The sequence below is a fragment of the Nestor notabilis genome, unplaced genomic scaffold (assembly GCF_000696875.1).
Source record: "Nestor notabilis isolate BGI_N333 unplaced genomic scaffold, ASM69687v1 scaffold9935, whole genome shotgun sequence".
NCBI classification, from domain to species: Eukaryota; Metazoa; Chordata; class Aves; order Psittaciformes; family Psittacidae; genus Nestor; species Nestor notabilis.
In genome coordinates this window covers 1-24,089 of record NW_009928840.1, presented here as the reverse complement: position 1 = coordinate 24,089, position 24,089 = coordinate 1, and the positions used below count along the sequence as shown (strand labels likewise).

The following is a 24,089-nucleotide window of genomic DNA, read 5'->3' as shown; positions in this document are numbered from 1 at the left end:
TTTATCCCTCTTTCCTTCAGAGGAACTGTAAACTGTCACCTTCCTAAATTCATCTATCACAAGAAGCTCTTTTAAACCTACATTTGCTCCAGCCCTGCCTCCAGCAAAACCCCAGTAACACTTAAACGCCTGATGGGAACTGAAATGTCCCATATCCTTGCTTGCCCTGTTCCCTGCACTCCAGACCAGAGCCGTAACGATGTTTGAAGACTCCCTGGGCATGCAAAGAGTATCTGGGACCCACTTTCAGGTCCTTCCTGAGCTTCCTTCTCTTTTTCCTGGTCAGAAATCCCTCATGCCATCACCAAGCCCAAAACAAAGGATGCATCCGCGGGTTTGTGTATTAAACCTCACGTCAAAGTTGAGCCCCCTTCCCTATGGATCTTCCCACATGGACCACGCTGCTCATCTCACCATCCCTCTCCCCACCTACCACACTCCCATTCAAGCACCTCCAAACCTCGCAGCAACATCCAGAGCACTACAAACCCATTCCAGGACCTTACCCCCAAGCTGATGACCATTCCCAGGCTCCAGCTTTTCTCTTCTAGGATGAAGCTCAGGTAATCCAGGGAGGGAGGAACCTTGGCTCATCCATCCATTGAGGAGGCAGAAAGTTCCCCTGTGTGCACAATGTGTCCTGCTCCCTGGGATGGACTTGGGGGGTCAGGGAGAACCCCCCAAGAAGCTTTGGGGCCCAGGCATGCTACTCCTTGGGCAGGAGCATGAGCAGCCCACCACACATTGAAATGGACACCCCAAGGAGGCATGTGCCCCATGGCTATATATACACCCCAGCCTCACATGCTGGGTCCGACCCTGGCTGCCTCATTGGCCGCTCCGGTGCTCCCCCCCTCATAAATATTAAAGTGAAGAGAGGGAATGCCATTGGCTGTGCAGGAGGTTGGAGCCCTCGGGAGAGGAGGGAGGTGGAGGTTGGATGTGGTCCTGGAGGGTGGATGGAGGTGGTGGGCTGGGAGGGAGGAGGGTGGGGGTGCTCGGGGAGAAGGCGACATCTGTTCTCTGTGCATATTTCATAAAGGAGGAATAGAGAGATGGGAGTGAATGTGGAAAGGGGAGAGGAAGAGACAGGCAGGCAAGTCCCTGCGCCGGGGTGGGATGAGGAGCAGCAAAGGCAGGAGAAGCAGGATGGGACTGACAGCTTTCCCAGTGGCTCCCAGGGATGTGCAGCCCCACAGCCGCGCTGTGGGTGTGCATGTCTGTGCTGTGTTGGCATGAACACACGTTTGCGGGCACACAGCTGCATGATGCAGGGGTCCGTGGGCACATGTGTGGGGTAAGCGAGTACTGGTGGATGCTCCCAGACAGACTCTACCTGCAGCAACAACTACCCCAAAGGTCCTGCTTGGGAGCTGCTGTAGAATTCACCTGTAGTAAAGTTTGGGGAGGAAAGAGAAAAAAAGCAGTACCCAGAATACATGGGCATTGCTCTGAAACACTAATCCTCTATTTAACCACGAAACAAGGATCCCTTTAGTGGGTTAGAACTGGTCTCTACCTCTGATCCTGAATTTCCTCTTGAGGAAATCCGCTCTGGTTTGTCCTCACTAAACTCCCTGCTCTGAAATCCCTGCATCCCCATCCCACACACACACCTCCCTCCCCAACCCTCCTGCAGTTTGCTTCCTGGAGCCTCCCGCTTCCATCTTCTCCTTCCACTGAGAACTAGAGGTTTTGTCCCCCCTTTGCCTCCCTCCCAAGCCTTGGGGGCTGGTTCCCTGAGCCAGGCAAAGCCCAGGGATGGGCATTGGCATCACCTGGGTGATCTCCAGCCCATGGCAGGAAGCAGCAGATGGGCTCGGAGTTTGCAGGACGAGGCAGAGGGCTCAGGTGGTGGTGAGGAGCCTGCCTCACCATTGCTATGGCACCGATTAGAAACCAATATTCGCCTAATGAGCTCATGACAGTCGCCACATCCGCCCCGAGCCTCAGTGCGCGGTGCACAGCACGCCTGGGGAATGCATGGCATGCCTCATGCATCCATCACACACACGTGTGGGCACATGAGCACCACACGCAGGGCCACACGGGTCTGCACACCCCTCACCCAGCCCACTGCACACCCCGCATCCCTCTGCCTGTGCACACACATCCCCTCCTCCCGCTGCGCTCCGCCTGGATCCCCATCTCCCCTGGGAAGCCTGACGGGCTGTTTGTGGCTATTCCTCACTCCGCGCCCCCTGTACTCCTCTGTTCCCGTCTGGATCTCGCCTGCCCACCCCCAGGGCAGCTCCTCTCCCCCTGCCAGGACGCCAGCAGGGCCCCGCCTCTCTCCGCAGCTGATGCTGGGATGCTCCGGGCATCCTGCCGGGCCCAGCGTGGGGAGGACGGGAGGGAAGGAGCGGGGCTGAGCTGACTCCTGGGGACACCAGGTCTGATTCGCGCTGGCCTCGCATCCAGGTTCCAGCTCCCTTCAGTAGCCTCCAAGTCAAGTTCTTCTCAGTGCCTCAAGTGGAAGCATTGGCAGATCCACCCTCCCACCCTGGATCCTTTCAGGAGCAACGCACAGCGCTCTGTGGGACACAAGCTGCCCGGCTTACCCACACAGCAGGGGATACAACCTGGTGCCAGCCCTCTCTGCCTGGCTGCAGTGACACAAGCACCTAACAGTGACACTTCTCATACGGGAGACACCTTAACTCTGCCCTGGCATGAGGCAGACTCAAAGCCTTCCTCCTCCCGCAGGTAAGAGCTGTTATTGCAAAGGCCCCTTCATCTGTCAGCATCCAGATATTGCACTGCCGGGAGGGAGGATGTCATCTGGGAATATCCCTCAGCTTGGAAAATGGTTTCTCTTTGTCCCTGGGAAGTATCCCAGGCAGGACACAGCCCTGATGCCAAGGCTCTGTGCACACACAGCTCACAGAGCCTTGCAGAGCTGACCAGCAGGTGGAAGAAATGAAGCCACAGCCACAGGTCTTGTGGGAAGGTGATGGCAGAGTGAGAAACTCAAGACCCTTATGCAATCCAAGCCAGTATTCCCCTCCATGGCTGCAATCCCCCCTGGTCCCTGCTCCAGTGGGAGCCCGGACAACTTGTTAAAACCTCTTGGTACCTTCAGCTTTACCTGTGAGGTTGGTGCACCCAGGTGGGTCCATTGTGGCATTTCCATCCAAGGCAGATGAAGCCCTCCAGGACTTGCCCACCTCGACCCACAAGATTCAGGGATCAGGAGCTGTGATGTGAGGCCGGGGGGACCCGAGCTGGGTTTGCTGCTCCAGGGCTCCCGTGTGGTGCAGGGAGGGCACGGGAGGTATGAAAAGAGACGAGAAGAGGCTGCATTTGGCAGGAGATGAGGTGACATATTGTACAAAGCCACTGGGGACCACACTGGCCTGGGCTTGTCGGGGAAGAGAGGCAGCTTTAACCCTTGTGCTGCCTGGAGCAGGCCCACACACTGGTAATTTCTCTACAGAGAGGAGCTGCGTGTTCAAACAAGAAGCAGAAGACCTGGAAGGAGATCCCTGCCCCAACTCCCAAACACTGGAAAGACACAGTCCCTGGGGAGCATTACTGCTCCAGCCCATCAGCTGGTACCTTCATCCACATGGTGGGACTGCACTCCACCTCTCCAGCAAGGACCCTCTGCAGAACAAAAGATGCTGAGCACCCCGTGTTCCTGTGGCCACCCAGCTGCTCGTTCATGGCAAGGTCTTCTCTGGCAGACCTGTTTTGGACCTCTCCCCACAGCCAAGCCATCAGAGATCTGACCTTTGATGCCTCTACACTTGGTCCAGCCATGCACAAAGGTGGTTTGTGGAGGCGGCTGATGCCAGCTTCATCAGGTCTGGTTTGCAGCATGCTCCTGCCACAAACAGCCATAGCCCAGGCACAAGGGTTCACTGACCACACTGTGACACTCAGCTGGGTAATGCTCCAGCTACCGGCCCTTTCACGGACCACAAGCAGGAAGCAAAGCTCTTTGGATCAACACTGGAGAAGCACTGGGACACCACGTTCATCCTCACCCAGGGTGAGGACACCCTGGACTTAGGCCTTTTGGGGCAAGCATGTTAGAACATACAAATGTGCGTGCACAAGCGAGTGCATGTGCAAACTTGGGCTGCAGAGGGCACGTGTGTGCGAGTAGGTGGCTGAGCAAGGTCTAGCACCCCTTAGCACTTGCGTTCACACGCACACCCATGCTGGTGCGTGTCCCTAACGCACAGCAGAAAGCCCCTGACCTTCGTGGCTCTCCCCACACCCTGGGCACGCTCTCCTGGCTGTGACAGCAGCTCTTGGCTCTGATCACCCCTCTCCTCTCTTCTCCTTTCCTCTCTTCTCCTCGCCTTTGTCTCCCTGGCTTTTATTGAGTGCAGGTTTTGTGAGCGGTCGGTGACAGACGGCCCCGGTGCTCGATAACCAGACAATCTGTCACCACCACCACTGACAGCTTTCACAAGGAGCCCCCTTCCTTTCATCCTTCCCGGTTCCCTTTGCTTCTGCTTGTCCCCCTTCCACACGTGCTCTCTGGCTTTGTTCCCCCCTAAAAGCCAAATAGCGACAGAAGCTCCTGATCATAATATTGCTCTAATCGAGTCTGTCATAATCGGATCCAATCTAATTATGTCCAGATCCCTCTCTTCTCCTGACTCTCTCTATTGCCTGTCCATCTGTCCCTCTCTTCCCTTCCAGTCTTTGTGTCCATCCATCTGTTATCTGCAGGCCTTTCTCCCTTCCCATCATCTCCCTGGGCCCCTGCCCCATTCACAGCGTGGCTGCCCTGGCCCTTTCCTCCAGCGGCTCCCTCTCAAATCCATCTCTCTTAAAGGCCTCTCCATCAATCCATTTAGCAGCAGCTCCCTGCCTCCCCTAGCCCATCTGCTTCTCTCTTTCTGCTGGCTGTGAGATGCAGAGATGCTGTTTTGTTTGTATGTCGATCTTGATTAGCCCCAGAAACCTCACTGTTAAAACTGTGCTGGCACTGGGGAAAGATCACCTGGGTAGCAGAGCGCTTTAGGTCCTAAGCAGCATCCTCCATCCCTGCCTCACCCTCTACCTCCTCTGAGCAATAGCACCACATACAAGCATTCAGGCTGGACATGCAGAGGCTGGAGATGAAAGGATGGAGCCCCAGGGGCCCAGGGCTGCACAAGGCAGGGTGGGGAAGAACAAGCTTGAATCAGTATCTCCCCAAACTACCTTCCTCCTTCTCTAGCTGTGGTGTTTTCTCCAGGAATGCAACTGGTTGGATGATGGACAGATGGATGGACAGACGCACAGGCATGGTGGTGGTGAGATCTGACTGATGTTCTCACTGCATACGGAGAGAGGACAAGGTAAAGCACAGCCAGGGCAGGCAGCTGAGTGGTACCCAGCACGGAACATGTGCTGGGGATGAGGGACACGGAGCCTGTGTCTTCCCCAGCAGCAGCAGGCGCTGGTCTCTGTGTGAGGCAGCAGAGATGGACCGTGGCTGTGATCAAGCCTGGCAATTCCTACACTCCCTATTTGTAGTAGTCATCCTCTGATTTTAAACACATGTTGGACTTAGATGCCTGCTGGGTGCCAGCCAACAGCGCTTGCTTGCTGTCCTGAGCTAAGCTGCCTTGTTCCTTCTGCTGGACCTCACTGTTCCTCATGGGTAGGACACAGAAAGCAATTGTCAACCATCATGGCAGCAGGATAACTGGAGAGTGACCATGGGCTATTGGACAGAGCACTGCACTAGGACACAGGACTTGATGCATCCTTTAGACACCAGCATCATACAAAGGCTCTATTATGTCTGTATCCAGGTTTACTGGTCCACAGACCAAAGACCTGCCAGCCTACATAGGCAAAGAAGGGATTCGGGCCCAGGGACTCGAAGTACAGGGCACACAGAGCTCAGAAGCCTTTAAAGTACTCAGCACAAACAGCTCAGAGCCATCTCAAAGGCATGCAGAGGAGTGGCTCTTGTGGCAGATAACAGGTTTTCTCCATGTATTTATTTGGGAGTTTAAGCTAAATGCTCTCCCTTGAACAATCTGTGCCTAAGCAATTGTCACTTGTGAGAATAGGGTCTGGTTGCCTGTATATGCCTTGGAGCAGAGTGTAGAGCAACACCTCGGTCTCCCTAAAGCCTGAGCTAGATACCAGGCAGGCAACAACTGAGCTGGGAGCTGAACCCAGCCACTCTGCAATATTGAGCCTCAGGGAGAAGCCAAGGGGTGAAGGATGGTCCATGTGGGACAACGTGACTCCAGCCAGCTGCAGCACCACTGCCCAAAGCACAAAGCCTGAGCTCCAGTGCTGGGAATGGGAGAGGCAGCAGAACCTGGGCAAACAGGGGAGGAAGTACAGTATGTGGGTAGCAAAAGTGTCACCTCAAGGAAGGGAAATAGCAAGTCTGAGAAGCACAGTACCACAAATACTGCCCTGGAGTGTTGAAGCTCAGTCCCCAGGTTGAACAAGGCAATGGGAGCTGTTCCTATAGCTCAGCCAACAAACCCTCCTGCCCTTTGTCTTTCTTTGCCCTCCAAAAATCAAGCCCTTCACCCCCGCTGTGGGCTTCACCTCTACGATAAAACATAGAAAACCAAGTATTTCAGACAACACCAATTTTCTCTTCCTGCCTCCACTGCTTCCTTCTCCCAGAAGCCAAAGAGCCCTGGCTTTGTTCTGGGTATTAATTAACTTTCCTGCCTCTTAATATTCCAAAGCCATAAAGTTCCCAGGAGCTGGGAGGCCGGTCGCTAAGAAAACACCCATTTCCTCTCCTTTCTCCTTGTCTCATTGACTGTCACCCCCATATGTCTCCCCCCTCAGGGCATAAGGGCAGCTGCAAACCCTCCTCTCCGGGCTCAGCCCCAGCCCTCTGCCTCCCTCGAGGCAGCTCAGTTCAGAGGTCAAGAGAGTCAGTGGCATCTTCTTTTTGTGCAGCAATCCCTGGTTGAGTTGTGTGGGGAGACAGGAGAGGAAATTGATGCCTGCAAATTATGTGTGTGCATGAAGGGGGGAGCGTGCGTGTGTGTCTCAGTGAGATGCCTGGGGGCTCTATGACAGAGACAGCATGTGCCAGCTGCCCTCCTCAGCTAGAGGAGCCAGGGACTGCCCAAAAACTCTTGTCTGGCTTTGATGTAGCTGGAGGTTTGGGGTAATCTGAGCACTGGAGGCATGGGTGGAAGCTCCATGGGGTTGTTGGTAAGGATAGGACTTCTCACGGGGCAAAGGGTGCTTTTGGAGGTCAATCATGGAGCATTGGGACGAAAGGGAGGCAGAGGTCCCTGCCTTGGCACACTGCAGCCCAAAGAGCCAGCACCAGGTAGTGAATTACTTCCCTTTAAGCACAACAGGAAAGGTGGTTCCAGTGTCCAGCTGGATCTTTTCCAGGGCTCTCCTCCAGCACCAGATCCACTGGAGCTGGGCAGGGGAGATGAGAACAGGCACAGAGCTGCAGCCTTTACCTTCGAGAGCAAAACAGCACAAGCTGCAGACAGGCAAAGCCCCTGGGAGCAGCTGCCCCAGCCCTTGCTGGCATCAAGGGCCTGGTTATGTTTAGGAGCAGCTCAGCAAGATCTGCTGGAAGTTGCATCATTTCTTTCTCCCCTGGCAGAGGGCTGCAGAGCTTGCTTCTTCCAGGCTCCATCTCTTGCAGGTGAATTTGCCCTTGGCTGCTCAGCCACATTCTCCTTTCTCCCTTGTTTCTTTGGGAAAGTGTTGAGCAGGGGAGAGTTTGCAGAGCCTCCATCCCACTAAACTTTGCTGAACTCAGTGCCTAAAAGATGCCAACATGCCAAGTGCTTGGACAGAACTCAAAGCTGTCCAGCATCTATAAGCATCAGGAAGAACTGGTTAGACCAGGAATGACATAAACCAACTTCAAAACATAGCTGTTTTGGAAGAAATTCAAGTACTCGTGCTTTGGAGCAAGAAGCCAAAGTCTTTAGGAGTCAGAAGAGAGCATTTTCCCAGTGCCTGAACTTGACTGTGATAAACTGGAGTGAGCTTTTGTCTCCTCTGCTGCCTGTGCTAGAGAGATGGTGACCTCTGTCAGCTGGGAGAGTATCTTAAATGACTGCAGGAAGGTTTGCCAGCAGAAATCTGTTGAAGCCAGAAAAGCATCTCTAGATCATTCCCATGTCTTGTTTCCTAGCTGGACTATGTCCTCTTGGACCAGCCATGACACACCAAGCGATGCTCACCGCATCCCTTCCCTAGACCAAGATGCAGCCAGGCTGCAAGCCTCTGCTTCAGAGACAAGCAGACACAAAGCAGGAAAGTTCTTTGCTTTCCATATCGTTTGCATAATTTCCCATGCAAACTTTCCTAATTATCAAAGCAAATGGGTTTTGAATGGGGGAATTCTCTCGGTCACGTCAGCCACTGGCTCTGCACTGTCAGCCAGCGTGACTTAGGCTCTGCCTTACTGAGCCAGCACACACCTAACTACCCATAGTTGCTCCTCAGAACTCAGTAATTCCGTTCCTATCACAAAGATCTACATCTAAGCAATACTCAAACTACTTTCCATATTGCCTCACCACCCTCACAGTAAAGAACTTCCTTTTATCTAACCTAAATCCCCTGTTTCAGTTTGAACCCATCACCCCTTGTCCTGTCACTACAGTCCCTGATGAAGAGTCCTTCTCCAGCATCCTTATAACCCCCTTCAGACACTGGAAGCTTCTCTGAGGTTTCCGCCAGCTTCTCTTCTCCAGGCTGAACAGCCCCAATGTTCTCAGCCTGTCTCCATTCAGGAGGTGCTCATCCTTGTGGCCTCCTCTGGACTTGCTCCAACAGCTTCAAGTCCCTTTTATGTTGAGGCCACCAAAGTGCACAAAGTGCTGTAAGTGGGGTCTCACACAGAGCACAGTAGAGGGGCAGAATCACCTCCTTCAGCCTGCTGGTCACGCTCCTTTTGATGCAGCCCAGTCCACAGTTGACTTTCTGGGCTGTGAGGTTGGAACTAGATGATCTTAAGGTCCTTCCCAACCCTAACTCTTCTATGATTAATGTACTGAGAGGCATTTATTCCCCGTGGCTTATTAGCATTAGGGATGCTCTAATTAATGCACAGAACCTCAGGAGTGTTGGGGAAAAGTGTATCAGGGGAGTTATCAAGTTTAAGGTTTGCACAGCTGAGGACAGCTGCTGTTATACTGCATGGGCAGGACCAAATAGATGCCACTCAGCCCCAAACCAAAGGAAGCTACTCTATGTTATGAACGAAGATACACAAGGCATCAAATTGGTTTCATTTTAAACTGGGAACATGTATCTTGTGCAGACAACTTGCTCAATCTGAAGGTATGGAAAGGATGGCTTGAGAGGGAGCTTTTCAGGGCTAAGACACTAACTCTGGGCTTAAGGCAGCAGACAGCAGCTCCCTACGGGGCAGTGATTTAGCAGCCGTACACAAAAGCAGCAAAGGCTTTGCTGGTCCCAGGGGAGGGGAAGGAGCACGCCCAAATCCACTGTCAGCTCTTTGTCTGAAGATCAGGAGCGAGACTAAACAACTGAATAGGTCACAGAGATCCCAATTCCTCCCGCCTTGCCCCATTTATGATGGGGAGAGGGATGCAGGTGAACAAAAGGCCTTTTTGCATGGTCTTGCTTCCGTATAAAATGGGATTTCATTGTTCAGGACACAAAAAGCAGTTCCTTTCACCAACATTAGCTTTCCTGTAACAAAACACCTTTGTATTTCAAGCACTGTTCACATCAAGGTCTCAAGAGCATCCCTTCACCCCTGTGAGAAAGAGCAGTAGCATGGTCCATGTCACTGGTGGAAGAAGGGCACTGCAAGGGGGAGGGAGCTGCAGTTCTGGAGAGGACAGGGAAGAGAAACCCAGGGACTAGGACTCACTCTTGTAGCTCATTTACTTCCCAGATGAACCCCACAATCCTATTTCTTCCCCGCCCCCTTCCCTCCAACCCTCAGGCCCAATTCCCCATGGGGGGAAGGCTCAGATCTGCATGGCACAAGCCTCATCATCAAAAGCCAGCTGAGCAAAACAAATCACTGACCATGGCAAAACACAGCCAGGAGGACTGGAAACACCTCTGACTCCTGCCTCTCCTTCCACCCCTCTGCACAGCAACACTGCTGGCACGAGGAGAGTTTGAGGGACACGAAAACCCCAAGCTCAGGGTAGATTTTGGGCTGCCAATCAAAGACTTACAGTGTTCTCCAGTGTTGGCAGCAGCAGGAGAAATGTGTCTCTGCTGCAGTGCCTGCCAGCCAGCCCCCTTTGCTTCTCCCCTCCTTTTGTCAGCCACTGATAGGAGCATTGCTCATCGTGCTGTCCACAGGGGAGACCTGTTGGCCATCCAAGGCCCAGACAACAGAGGCAGCTGTTTGTTCTCCTCGCCAGAGAGCAGCTCTGAACAAAAAGCTGGGAGAGGAAAATGGGGCTGAGAGTGGTAAACCGGTTGATTTCTGGTTGTTTGGAGGGGAAAAAGATCCAGAAGCCTTCAGGGAAAAGAAAAAACCAAGGACAGAACCTAGATTTAAGACAGGAGAGACAGCAGTATGGAAAGGATGTGGTTTTAATATGAAAATGATATCAAGAACACTGAGTATATAGAATCATAGAATGGTTTGGGTTGGAAAGGACATTAAGATCATCTAGTTCCAATCCGCTGCCATGGGCAAGGACACCTCACACTAAACCATGTCACCCAAGGCTCTGTCCAACCTGGCCTTGAACACTCCTAGGGATGGAGCATTCACACCTTCTTTGCGCATCCTGTGCCAGAGCCTCAGCACCCTCACTGTAAAGAACTTCTTCCTTATATCCAACCTGAACTTTCCCTGTTTAAGTTCAACCCAATATCAACCCAATTTGCTGGTCAGCCGTCACCAACCCCACTATCTCTCCCCACAGCACTGCTCCATGAGTGAAGCATTTGCAGTTTGATATATAAAAAGCCCCAAATGAACTTACCTTAGGGAAGGCAAAACATACTCTACTCAATCCTCTGCCAGCCCACACACTGTCGTGAGGTCCTCATCTCACCCCATGTAGTTTCATATACAGAAAGAGCCTACTTGAATAATTTTGGGGAAGGGATTTTGTTCTGCCAAAGTTGGAATGAAGCCAAAGATTAGGAGTTAGAGGCTATGAAAATCCTTATTGTAAAGACAAGGCATCTCCATGTAAATTGAGAGATCAATTTCTTCAGCATCGCTAGGAGAAATGAAATCAGGCACAGAAACATTCCACCAAGGATCAGAGGCAGTTTCCTGGCAGTGGGATGCACCTGCATGTGGAAAAAGCCTCCCTCAGGGAAGCACTGAAAGTAGAAGGTGTGAGTGACTTTAAAACTCCAGAGTGTATGCCTAGCTGAGAAAAGACTTGAACACAGTAAGCCCTCCCTATCCTCTAGGGAAGAGAAAGCGAGGTCTCCTTCAGTGCTAGCAGGCTCCAATTTCTGGAATTAATCCCCTCTCCCTGTTTTTTCCCTCCTGGCTTTGGACAGCAGCACTATCACACCTTGAAATCTGCTGAACAACAAGTGAATTTCACACAAAGGAAACAACCAGGAATATCCAAGTGCCTGGTCAGTCACAACCACCAGCCCTGAGAGCTCTTTCTTGCTGGGCACTAAGCCATGGTATTGAAGGAAACGAAGTGTGTGAGCATCATTAAAAAACATGTTTATTATGCCAGCACCCAGGACCTGACCACGATCAAGGTACCGTGGTACAAAGTGCTGTTTGGAATGAACAGCCATCCCTGCCTTGGGGTGCTTACAGTCTAACCAACAATGAGTTAACATCCTATCGTGTCTGATGGCACAATGTCTTTCTTTTGTCCAGCTAGAGAAAGAATTTCAAGTTTCAACATGAGTCCCAAAGCAAATGAGACAAAACTCTGAGACCATATTGCAACACCCAGTGGTTTTGGTCCTTTGGCAGCAACCAAGACAAACCAGGCAATGGGTTAACTTTGTATGTGGAGATTTTTTTAATTAAATGGAACTATTTATATATATACAAACCCCAGAAAATATTGCACCATTTAAAAAAAGGACATTTTACATCTAATCATCTGTTTAACATAACCTGTGCACTGGAATATACACAGGTTCACAGCAACTGTTGGGACATGAACAGGCAACATGTGCTGCCACGGAAATCCACTGGTCCACATGCATCCCAGAGAAAACACCTTCTCCCTTTCCACCTTGCCTTCGTTTAAGGAACACATCCATCACATTGTCATCTCACTGGCACAGGACCAATCCTCTCAGGTTGCTCAGAAGTAAAGACAAATTAAAAAGAAAGGCTTTGGGAACTTCTCAGTCACAGTTTCTTTAGGGCTTGGTCGGCACGGTTTTCTGGGAAAGTCTCTTATGCTTTTACAGCTCAGCACCCAGAACCCAAGCGTGGAAGTTCTGGAGAGAACCATCTGCATCCCTATCCAGAGACAGGGGTATTCCAGTGTAGCTTTATGTTTGACAGTTGTAATCCAAGGGCTAAGACTTCTCAAACCCTGAGAGCATCTTCAGTAAGCCACAGCCCCAGGGTCCCGGGGGATGCTAAACAGTACATCTGCTTTGGCGTTGATGAAATAGGTGGCCAGGAGAGAGAAGACCAGAATGGCAATGCCCACAACCAAAGTGATTATCTAGGAAGGGAGAAGAAACACTCAGCATTGTTGTTACAAACACAATCCTGCAATACCTCACAGAATTTGCCTTGAATCATAGAATGGTTTGGGTTGGAAAGGACCTTAGTATCATCTAGTTCCAACCCACTGTCATGGGCAGGGACACCTTCCAGTAGAGCAGGTTGCTCCAAGCCCCGTCCAGCCTGGCCTTGAACACTACCAGGGATGGGGATACCTCAGAACAGACCCCACAGAGCAGTCACTAGAACTCTCTCAGTACCTCTTCTATCAGGTCAACACTTTGGGAATGGTTAGGGTCAAACTGCATCTCCAGGGCACCAGTGCCTGCTGGCCTGTAACACGCCAAGCCACAGGCAGGGCTCTGGGCTTGCCTGGCAGCATTCAAAAGGCCCAGTGCCACAGAACTAAATTGCTCAGACTTCAAATAACCACCAGAGAGATGCAACAACTGCCTGGGCTTGCATGGCCTTTGGGTGGCTTACTGTTAAGCCATGATGATGCCATCCTGTGCACTCCTAAGGCTGTCCTGACTGTCTGACATCATTACTAGCCAACCAGAGGGCATCAAAACAGGCACAGTGTCCCAGTGTGACTGTATGCTTAACTCTTATTCTGCTGGCACTTAATCCACATCACACCCAGCTAAGGGCTGCTTAGAACCTGAGACACTGAACCACCACCAGCTTTTGTTTGTGAAGGTTACTGAAGACGTATTTCTCTGCTGTTAAGAGGTGATTCAAAGGGCAGGAAGGACAATCTGGGTCATGTATCAGAGAAAACAACAGCCAGATTCACTGGCTTGACTCCCTGTGCCTGGAGAAGGGGTTAAAACTCCCATGCCTCTATCTTTTATTCACAGAGCTCAGCCTGCTCATGGGACTCTTAATTATTCTGCACAGTCTCAGTCCCAGTGACTCTGTTATTAACCCTCAAATAGCCAGAGGTGGAAGGATGATCACCAGCGATACGTTTTTGGTCACCTCCTTTTCCAGGATCACAGCCTGTTCTTAAAAGAGAAGCTCCCACAAGATCTTGTAACAAACTCTGAGCTGTTTCTCCAGCAGTCAGGAGGTGCTCTTTAAAGCCAGTCATATCTTTTCCTCTGCTTTCTTTTTCAGACATATACAAACTCACCTCTAGCTCCCTGCTGGCAACCAGAAATATTCGGGCCCGGATCTCTTTCCACCGACTCTCTGTCCACGTGGAATACTCTGTAGAGCCCCACTGCCTCAGCTCAAAGGCAGGAGAGAGTGCTTTGCTTAGGTGAACAGTTGACCGAACACAGTAGGGGACTCGGGATGTCGAGTTGGGATCCAGGAAACCCTGCACCCAGGCATAGTCATACATCTGCAATGAAAACAGCAGAGTAAGAGACAGGAAACAGCCACCAAATAACCACTGTCCCCTTGTCCTGAAACCTTACCTGTGCCTCTGGGGAGAGAGAAAGAGACTTACTGCCTGTTCTCGCTGTAAGGGGATCTTTTAGCCCTGCTCTTCCTCTGCCCTTGGGCATTAGGATGCCTCCCTGCTGGAGTTTCCCACTTCTCCCATGTTACTACGAGCAATGGAAAGCATTCCTAGGCAGCTTTCCTCAAAAGCAGAAACCACCAAAGCTTGGCTGTCACCAATGTCTCTCTAATGGCTACTTACTTCTGTCTCACTGTTGGGTGATTTTTCAGGGTTCAGGCACTCATCCTTGGTGAAGTTAACAACAGTACCCGTGAGGTTGGCCAGGACATACTGCACAAGGTAGGTAGTGTTCACAGGGCTGGAAACAGCGACATAGTGCTGGGGAACATCACCTGGAGCAGTCGGAGAAGAGGGAATGGCGGGGAGATGGCCAGGAGCAGACAAATGTGGCATTTTAGAAAGCTGCCAGGTAACATATGGGGTCAAACCCAGACCCTATTCTTCTGCCCTGTGTTGCTCTTACCCAGAATTCCTTTTAAGTCTGGTTTAATGATGGACTGAAACCAGGAATTGTTCATTTTAATCAGAAAGCCATACAGCATTCGAGAGACCTGGGAAGAGATGGAAACTGCTTTATACAAAGAGGAATGAAAATAGCCTCTCATCAGCTATATCTCTCAAGATTATTTGGCTCACAGATGTTTCCCCCTACAGGGGCCAAGAGCACAGCAAAGGAGAAGCTGTATGTCACGACTGTATATGATTTCATATAAGCTATGAAAATTGGGTTTGATTCCAGCTCCAGCAACTCCTGAGCTGATCCCTGTGGCACACACTGCCATTTCACCTCAGGTTATTCTTCTGCTCTGTGGGACAAGGATAAAGGAGCTCTGTTTTGTAGAGGGCTCCTGAAACTTAATGTCTGCCCTGAGATCAGGTGAGGAAGTAGAGAGGGGTGAAAGGGTTTTCACTCAGCTGTGGTGAGGAAAGAGCAGAGAGGGGAGTTAAAGCCCTCACTGAGGCAGACAGGACAGCATGCTGTGTAAACACATCTAAACAGAGACAGAAGGAAAGTACGTGAGGGCTCATCAGAGATGACAGGGACTCAATCCCATCTGCTCATACCGTTTTTGGATCTGCCTGAACAGCAGAGGTGGTGTTGGCTCCCCCTGCAAGGTGGTAGAGAGCACGGGCGACCACTGTGGCAACTTCTGCCAGGGACTGCAAAGGAAGAGTGCTCTGTGTTAACCAAGATAGGCAGATCCAGCAAAATACGCAGGAGAGCAAGCCAAGATCTACACATCCATCAAAACCCTCACATCATGCTAGCATTTGAGTAGCTATTGCCTTTGTCACTGTACAAAGCACTCCCCACCTTCTTTCTGCCCTTTTTGGAAATAGCTTTCCTCCCCATGAGCCTGCTTCTATCCACCCCTACCCAAAGCTCCATCTGACCCAGGTACAGCAGCTAAAGAAAATGGGAAGCAGGAACCTTGGCTGTATCAGTGACATACTCCAAGGTCTTCTCAGGGCTAAGCCCCTCAGGGTATTGCATCTGTATGTTCTCTGGAGTGTCGTACATGCTCTGGTAGTATCTGCAAAGAAAGAGGCAAACAGAGGTTGGGGAGGAGCAGAAAGAAACCACAGGGCATGGAATTCAATTCAGAGTGTGCCTAAAGCAAACAGTGGGAGCAGTCTCCTGGGAGCAAGAGAGACAGCCCTGCCAAAGCACTGCCCTGCCACACACTCCTTAAAGCATTTAATGAGGCTTTATAATGAACTTGGCCCTTCCACAGCTTCTCCCATCTGAAGATCTCCAAGCAATTTACAGGCTGTGATTAGCTTTCAGGTGGGCAACAGCCCAAGCTATTAAATGGGTAGAGAAACTGAGGCAAGGACAGCCCGTGCACAAGAGCTCCTGGGAAAAGGGCTTCTGCTGCAAGTCGTGCCAGTGGATTTTATTAATGCCCTATCTTGAAGGCAGGGAGGAATTCCAAGTGAGCTCCGGGAGGAATTCCAAGTGAGCTCCGGGAGAGATTTCCACCAAGGCACACGCAGCTGAACTGGGAATTGGGCTAAAAACCCAACACATGGTCTATGCACCTGACATCTCCAGTCCAAACACAGGTCCCACAGCAGCAAGCTGTGCTTTCCCCCAGCTTAGGTCTTCTTACCCCTTTAAAGCAGTGCAGATTTAGAGGTGAAAGGGAAGCTATTTCCCCTTGATTGCTACCAAAAGTCTCAGAGACAGCAGGCAAGACTAGAAAATGGAGGGAAAGGGACAATTTGGAGAGTTCAGGGAAGAGGAGAGAGGAGTATTTCTATCTTCTACCCCACATTCCCACTCCAAAGTTGAAGCAGAGCAGGGGGTCTTCCAAGCAACACACCATAGTAGGGTCATGTGGGGTGAATGCAAGTGCTCTTTCCAATGCCTGGGGCTTTTTGCCATTGCAAATAGAAAGCTGTATTAAAAACAACAAAAAAAAGGCAGCTAGCTGCTGGAAGAACAGATGAGGCTTAGGCACGCTCAGTTGCCATTTGCTCACCTCTGGCTTCCAGCCAGCTGTGGGGAACATTTTCTGTACAAAACTGGATTTCTTTCGCTTGTCAGAATAATTATGTTGTGCTTGTTCAATGACATGGCACATGTCTGCTCCTCTCTCCCCCTGTGCTGCTCCACATGTATGTTGCAGGAGCACACATGCATGTTGCAGGAGCTCAGGTGCCCTCTGCTGGCACCACTGCCTTTGGCTAGAGGCCAGCCTGGCCCTGCCGAGCCTGGAGAAGCAAGTACCTGTTCTGGAAGGTGGTTCTGTGGTCAGTCAGGACTACTCCAGGGATGTGCCGGGCCCGAAGGAAGCGCTGGAAGGAGGATGGGGGAAGAGGCTGTGAGAATCCAGCTTCCTGCAAAGTCACATTTGCTCCCAGGCTGCTGTTCTTCAGGATACCCAGCAAGTTTCTAACCTGAAAGAAGAGAAACCAGCACTGTTCTGCTGCCCTTTTGGATGTGTTATTTCTCTGGAAAGGTTAACATCACAGAATCATGGAATGGTTTCGGTTGGAAGGGACCTTAAAGCTCCTCCAGCTCCAAGCCCCTGCCACAGGCAGGGCTACCTTCCACTAGAGCGGGGTGCTCCCAGCCCCTCTGTCCCACCCGGGAACACTGCCAGGGATGGGGCAGCCACAGCTTCTCTGGGCACCCTGTGCCAGCGCCTCAGCACCCTCACGGGGAAGAGCTTCTGCCTCAGAGCTCATCTCAGCCTCCCCTCTGGCAAGTTCAAGCCATTCCCCTTTGTCCTGTCCCTGTAAGCCCTTGCCCAAAGCCCCTCTCAGGTTTCTTGTACTGGAGCTGCTCTAAGGTCTCCCTGGAGCCTTCTCTTCTCCAGGCTGACCCAGCCCAGCTCTCTCAGCCTGCCTCCAGAGCAGAGCTGCTCCAACTCCCGCAGCATCTCCATGGCCTCCTCTGGCCTCGCTCCAGCAGATCCACAAAGATCCACATCCTGATCATCTGCAATGTGCTAAAGATCAACCACACAGATTGCTTTCCGTTACCTGTACATCAACAGATTCATTCATTCGAGAGACAGGGTCTGTATGCATCCATAAAACAGAGTCATTCCTCAGAGCCACCTTCAGGAAGAAAACGAAACCACCATAAGTATATGGCTGAGTCTTGCAGAGGAGGCAAGTTCAGTCCAGGGAAAAATCAAACCCAGTAAAAGGCTGGCTGGGAAAAGCCCAGCTCAATTATCACAGAGAAAGAGGGAATAAAAAGGTCCCCTGAGTTATCCCACACCTGATTCAACTCCACAAATGAATGAATGTTGTCCAAGCGGAGAGGAAACTTGTCCTTTTCCATGTCATACACCATTCGTGAGCTGCCAATGTAATCAAAGGTTTCCTGCAACAGAAAAGAAAATCCAGTCACACAGGAATCACCTGGATATGTGCCTGGGGCAACTACCAGCAATATCCGAGAGGCTGAGGGGGACCAAACCCAAGAGTTTGAGGGGCAACTACTGCCCTAAGTGTTTCTGAAGGTTCACATAGGCTGCGACACACTGGAAAACCAAAGTAAATATTCCATTGTGCCTGGCTCCAAACACAAAGGTATGTTGTAGGAAAGGGATGAAGCAAAGGGGAAAAAGGAAGGCACTGAGCAAAAAAACCCAGGGGACAGCTACTGAATTCCACAAACTTGGCCCAGAGGCCAAGTCAGAGTTAAGTGAGCACTGATATCTAGCGAGATACTGTTACTGTAACAGCAGAGAAGCATTAACACAGCCTTTACTCTGGCATAAGCCATCCTCTTTGGTTTTTAGCAAGGAGTACAGCAAGTCAGAGAAAAAGGGAATTCTCCATTCCAGGAATTAAACATTTTCCTGAAAGAGGGGTGTCTGTTTCCCCTAAAAAAATAAGGAAGTGAAGGCTGGATAAGTTTGTCAAGGGAGCTGCAAGGAGCTGGGGAAGAAGAGCTGCCCTTAAGAGAATCCCCGTGACAAAGACAGGCAATGAAGTCAGAGGCAGTCACGAGACTTTCCCCTTGACTAATTTACAGTCAAGTCTTCTCATCCCCCCTCCATTCTGGGAGCATGACAGAGAATGTCCATTCCCTCCGTCTGCTGGGTCTCCCCCAGAGAAATCGTGACCAGGGCTGGATGTACCGAGGAGGGTGAATGAAGGGAATCACACAGCCACAGCATGGGGCTGTGGGAGCCACTTTCACAAAGCTGCACAAAAGAAGCCATCAGTGTGTAGATGCCTTGAGGGGAACATCAGCTGTTGGCCATCAGTCCCTCCTCCCCACGCTTGTTCTGCTTTTCCACAGCTGCCAACTCCAGTGCTGGGCTCTCAGAAATGAGCTGCATTTCGCTGTTGTCAACACATATATTTTTAATCTACCCCTTTTCTGGGCTTCATTTCAGAATTTCAAGCCTGGCCACTGCAGTTCATCCCTAATGGGGGTGAGGCAGGGAGCAGACACACAGACAGGCACACTGGGAAGAGACAGGAGGAAAGCAAAGTTCGAGTCATTCATCCAAAATGAACTGTGGGGCAGAATACCATTGCCCCCACTGGAAGCTCCATCTGCTGTTGTTATCCCAGTGCAATTAAGATCCTGTTCTCACTGGGGGAGCAGAGAGAAGCACGGTGTGGGGATGCAGACAAATGACTCTGCACAAAGAGTAGGGTAAAAGTTCATTTGCAGGGAGCCAAGGGCTGATTTGATCTCTTGGAACAAGCCAAATGGTGGAGCAATGCCATAGCTCTTACCCCTTGGAAGAAGGTGAACATTATATTCCTTTGCAGTAAATGAACATCTGATGCTTTGTGAAGGGCTTCAGCAGCAGCCAAGTGGGTCACAAAAGAAGAGACAGCACTCTCTGCCCCGGGTGCAATGTTCCAGAAGAAGGAGTGGCTGTCAATCTGGAAGCACAAACAGGAAACGTAAGAAATGTGAACATAGACAGAAGAATAGAGCATTGGAGAGCAAATCTATCACCCCACTCCTATCCCCCTCATCCTACTGATAAGGGAAGAACCAAAGCACCCTGCTTAATGAAACTTAAAATACCAACAGCATTGCTGTGGCAGTCCTGAGGCCTCAGAGCCCTGTCCTGAAAACAGAGGTTAGTGAGTGTGGTGTCATCTTAATGCCAACATCCACCCCGTTCCAGCACAAGGCCCCAGGATGGTGACAAAAAGGAGTTTTGAACTGGAGCTTGGAAAGTGACTGTAAACCAACTGCTAGATGGGGAAGTGAACTTCATTCTCAGCTCTCACACTGACTCACTGCCTGTCACACAACAAAATCTCCATGTGACTCATTCCCCCCCCCAAAATACAGATGAGCCAACCATGCTGTCTCTGTGACACTTTGTAAGAGTGTGAAGTGTCTTAGGAAAGCCCAACAGACATGCTATTGCTATTTGTCTTGTTCCATCAGTGAACAAAACACTGAGAAAAGCCTCACGCAAGACAGCAGCAAAATGCAGATGTCCTTCTGTTGAAACAAAAAAAATAGGTAAACCCATCAACTAAAAGGCTTGTACTTGCAGAAACACAATAGCCAGCAAGGCCTAAAAGGTTTGGAAGATGGGAAGAAATGAACCTATGTAAAAGAAGTATGTTCCCATAAGACTCAAAGCCCACATCTTTCCAGAATCCTATTCCATGCTCTACAAAGCAGGATCAGGAGGTACCTACTCGTGTGGCGACAATAATAATTTCCTTCTCAGGATCGACTTTCCCAGAGGAATTAATAGGTTGCAAGGTGCTCCACACGTTGTAATCAAGGAGAGGATCACAGACAACCTCTAGGAATCAGGAAAAAATCATTGTCCAAGTTGAGATTACAGCAGTGACAGTGGGAAATGAGCTTTCTGGTCAGCTCAGTGGATCTATGAGTTTCTGCTCCACAGGGGTGAAGTCCTGGCCCCAGGAAAGCCACTGGCAGGGGGCAGGATTTCAGTGCATGTACACACTCCCAAATTTCCTTTCTTTTACACAACTGTATTCCCCTGGGATTCTTAGCACCAGCCTTATGGGGGGAGGGAATAAATAAAGGCAGTGAAGGGGTGAATTAAGGGGAAGAGGTATAAAGGTGGGAAATGAGGGGCTGTGGGAGGGAGGGAATATAAGGGGCAGTCAGGGGGGTGGGGGATTATATAAGGGACATTGTTGGGGGGAACAACACATAAAAGGCATCTGCTCACCTGGATTAATGCTGAAGGTGCTTTGGAGGGAGCTGCGTCTCATGCAGGTGACAGTGCTGGTGACAGCATGCATGTGGGAGAAGAGCTGCATGGCACAGAGAGGGTACTCAGGGCCAGATCCATCACGAGGGACATTATGGTCTTGATAACACTGGATGGAAATAAAAATCATTCCAAAATGAACCTTTCTGCAATAGCACTGTGTCCTGCACAGAAAATCAGATGTCTTTTTACTCCACATTTCAACATCTAAGCTGAGAGAAAACAAAACTTGTGCCCCCTTTCCTAAGCTGTGCAGCAGTTCCCCTCTCCTGCTCACTGAGGAAGTACCTGCTTAATAACTTGTGTCTCGTTGGCATCTTCGAGGAGAAAAATAGGGAAGTCAAAATCCTCATACGAAAGCCCACTCCCCACAGGATTCCACACGGTGTTATTGCAGTGTGCAAACTGAGGGCCATAGTCTTTGGAATAGACACCTGGAAACAGAAAAGAAATGGGCAAATCTGAGGCTGCAAGAGAACAAAAGACTGCAGGAGAGGTAGGGCCTGCTGAGAGAATAGCAGCAAATCCAGAATGAGCAGCATTATGGGCTGAGGAACCAGCTGATAATAGCTTGGAGAGATGGAGCTGGTCACTGCATGTAGCCGAGTGGCAGAGATAGAGCATTGTGCCACGCTGAGAGGATGAGGAACGTGCATGCTCAGAGCCATCCCATGCCAGGAGGCTGGCAGGAGAACTCAGAGAGCATTTATCACCTGCTGAGACAGTGGAGGAGGCACACAGAGGAACATTCTACTTCAAAAGGAGGAACATACAAACCCACAGTGTCTGAGCTCATCATGTGCTGGAAGTAACCCTGTGGCAGTTGTAATGTGGCTGCCACATGAACACCTCGATGTGGCACAAACAGCGTGGAGGCAGAGACAGGACAAATGCCAGCATACCAAAGTCATCTCAGGAGGGGACAGGGCATCCTGTGCAGCAGAAAGCTGTGTGTGAACTACAGAAGGTGGAGCAACTTCTCCCCTCAAAGTGCAAAATGTAACAGAGCAAATTTGCTGCATGAAGAAATAGTGGGATGAAAACCTAAGAGAGAGCACAGGGGGAATTCAGAGAAGCACAGTGTCATTTTAGAAAGCAGAAACTGGCCAGGACACAGAAGTTCATGCACACTCCACACATCTATGCCAACACAAGACGCTTTACTGATCAGGTGTGGACAAAGTACAAGTTTCATGTGTTAAAAACAAAGTTACCACAAGCCTTGGTCGGGTTTAACACTTGTTTGTCTTCCCCTGAACTCCTGCCCCAGCTCTTGTTGGGAAATTATGAGATTCCAGCTCACACCAACTACTTGAAAAGAACATATTGAGCCTGTTCTTCTAAACACTATTTTGATATTGACATGTAGCTGCAATTTCAGCTATCCTTTTTACCTCTTGGCCCACACAACACAAAAGCACCAGTTTTCTTCCCCCCAACAAGGATAAAGACTTAACATCTCCTTACCAAACCCATCATTGGGGCACTTCAAACCAGGAGAGAATCCCTGGGGAGGGCTTGGCTTGGTGATGGCCACTGCAAGGCCAGACACTCGTGAGGTTCCCTTCAGCTGCTGCATTACCCTCCTGGAAGAAAGAAGATACAACTGAAATGATGAATTCAGCAATGAATTCTGCAGCAAGCAGAGAAGTTCAGCTCCTTCCTTCCTGCTCTGCCCAGAAGAGAAGTGACCAATCTTAATCATGTTGTTTAATGAACTTTTGTAACTGCTGCAGTGATGTATGTGGCATAGGAATTGGCACAGACCAGAGCTCTAACAGCAAAGCAGCCTCTTTAAGAAGAAATCAATTCTTTAACCCACAGTAAACCCACAAATATTTCAATGTCACTACACTTCAGTCAGTCAGGGCTGATTCTGCCACTTATCACTTGAAAAATGATGCTTCCATCACCACGTCAGGGATCCACATTGCTCTTGTGGGCTCCCATCACCCTGGGAAGATAAAAACTGACAATGACCAACCTGTTGAAGAGGTTCCCATCCAGCAGGACCATGTAGGGTGGGTGTGGGCCATCAGCCAGCACCCAGTTCAGGTCCTCCTCCTTCTCCACCACATGGATCACCCCCGTGTCTCCACTGATGGAGGCTGTGGGAAGAGAGTGTGCCCTTTATGTTTCATTCCCACCCCAAGCAACACTGGAACAGCAGGGCAGTGTGCTGCTAAGGGCTTGAGGGAAGGACAGCTCATGAGTCACAGGGCTGGAGGAAGGAATTTGGTGAAGAGGCACTATCTGGCTAGAGCAGGACAGAAAAAGGAACAGTGGCTTTTAGCAGGGAAATCAAAATAGCTGAAGACATAGATCAAGAAATAAACACTCCTGTGGTGGAAGCATCTGTTGGTTAAGCACGTTCAAGGACCTCCAGCTAAATAAGCACTAGAAGTCTCTTGTGATTGAAGAGAATAAGGAAGGAGAGAAGGAAACCAAGGCCCTGAGACAGAAAGGCACTTGCCTCAATGACCACAGTCACACAAGCGGTTTAGTGCTGCCCTCAGCAAAGAGTAAAGATGGTAAATCATAGCTCAGCATGAGTTGTGACTGGGACAGCAAAGGAGGGTAACAACAAAGCAAATCAATCCTTGTGATTCCACCCTGTGCCAAAGAAATTGGATGACTGACAAAGTGCCTTCATAAGAGGCTATGGATAAAACCAAGCATTCTGCTCCCCAACACAGTAAGCAGGAAGGCAGGGCTGTGTATGGCTGTCTGCCCAAACACCAGGCTCACACACAGGGTGGAAGAGAACACAGAGAACCTTGTACCCTCGGTTATCTATAGACCAAGTGCTGCCCTTTAGCGGCAGCTGAGAACCTCTGCTGCAGGGAGTGGCTCATTGTGGAAGCAAAACTGAACGGGAAATGAGCAAGACACCGACTCGCAGAAAAGCAGCCAAGAATACTGCTTGAATGGGGTTCCCTTATCGAACTTTTAATTACAATTCAATTACAATTGATTTCCACAATGCAGTCCTGCCTTCCCCATTCCAATATGACACCCCCCCCCCCCCCCCCCGATGATAATAGCACTGCCCAAGCAGCTCAGCCAAACCCCCTTCAGGTGCCACCTTATCACTCCTTCACTCTCATCCCCTGTTAACCCCTCAGGCACTCCGCAGTGCTCACAGCTTTGCCTTGTACCCCTGGAAGCATTGGCTTGGCTCAAAACGCTACTGGAATGGCTCTGAAGACCTCTCTAAGGTCTCTCCCCCTCAACTTAGCAGAAACAGGTCAGTGTAGCCAGCAGCACAAGAGCAGGATTGGAAAAGAGGGCGAACAGCGAAGCAAACAAGAGCAACGCTGACCCGGGCAAGGCCAGGAGC

At 50.4% G+C, this 24,089-nt stretch overlaps 1 protein-coding gene across 1 annotated transcript; it reads right to left on the bottom strand.

The window, feature by feature from the left end:
• Window positions 1–11,896: 11,896 nt before the first annotated feature.
• NCSTN (nicastrin) lies at window positions 11,897–22,857 on the bottom strand (the record flags this gene model as incomplete). The annotated part of the gene is made up of 15 exons (XM_010014708.1): window positions 11,897–12,578; window positions 13,716–13,928; window positions 14,232–14,383; window positions 14,515–14,602; window positions 15,117–15,212; window positions 15,484–15,586; window positions 16,786–16,955; window positions 17,544–17,621; window positions 17,788–17,892; window positions 19,266–19,418; window positions 20,199–20,308; window positions 20,708–20,858; window positions 21,038–21,183; window positions 22,217–22,335; window positions 22,734–22,857. Coding segments are annotated over 15 exons (1,931 nt in total), but the record flags the coding sequence as incomplete, so codon positions are not given.
• Between the last annotated feature and the right edge of the window lie 1,232 nt (window positions 22,858–24,089).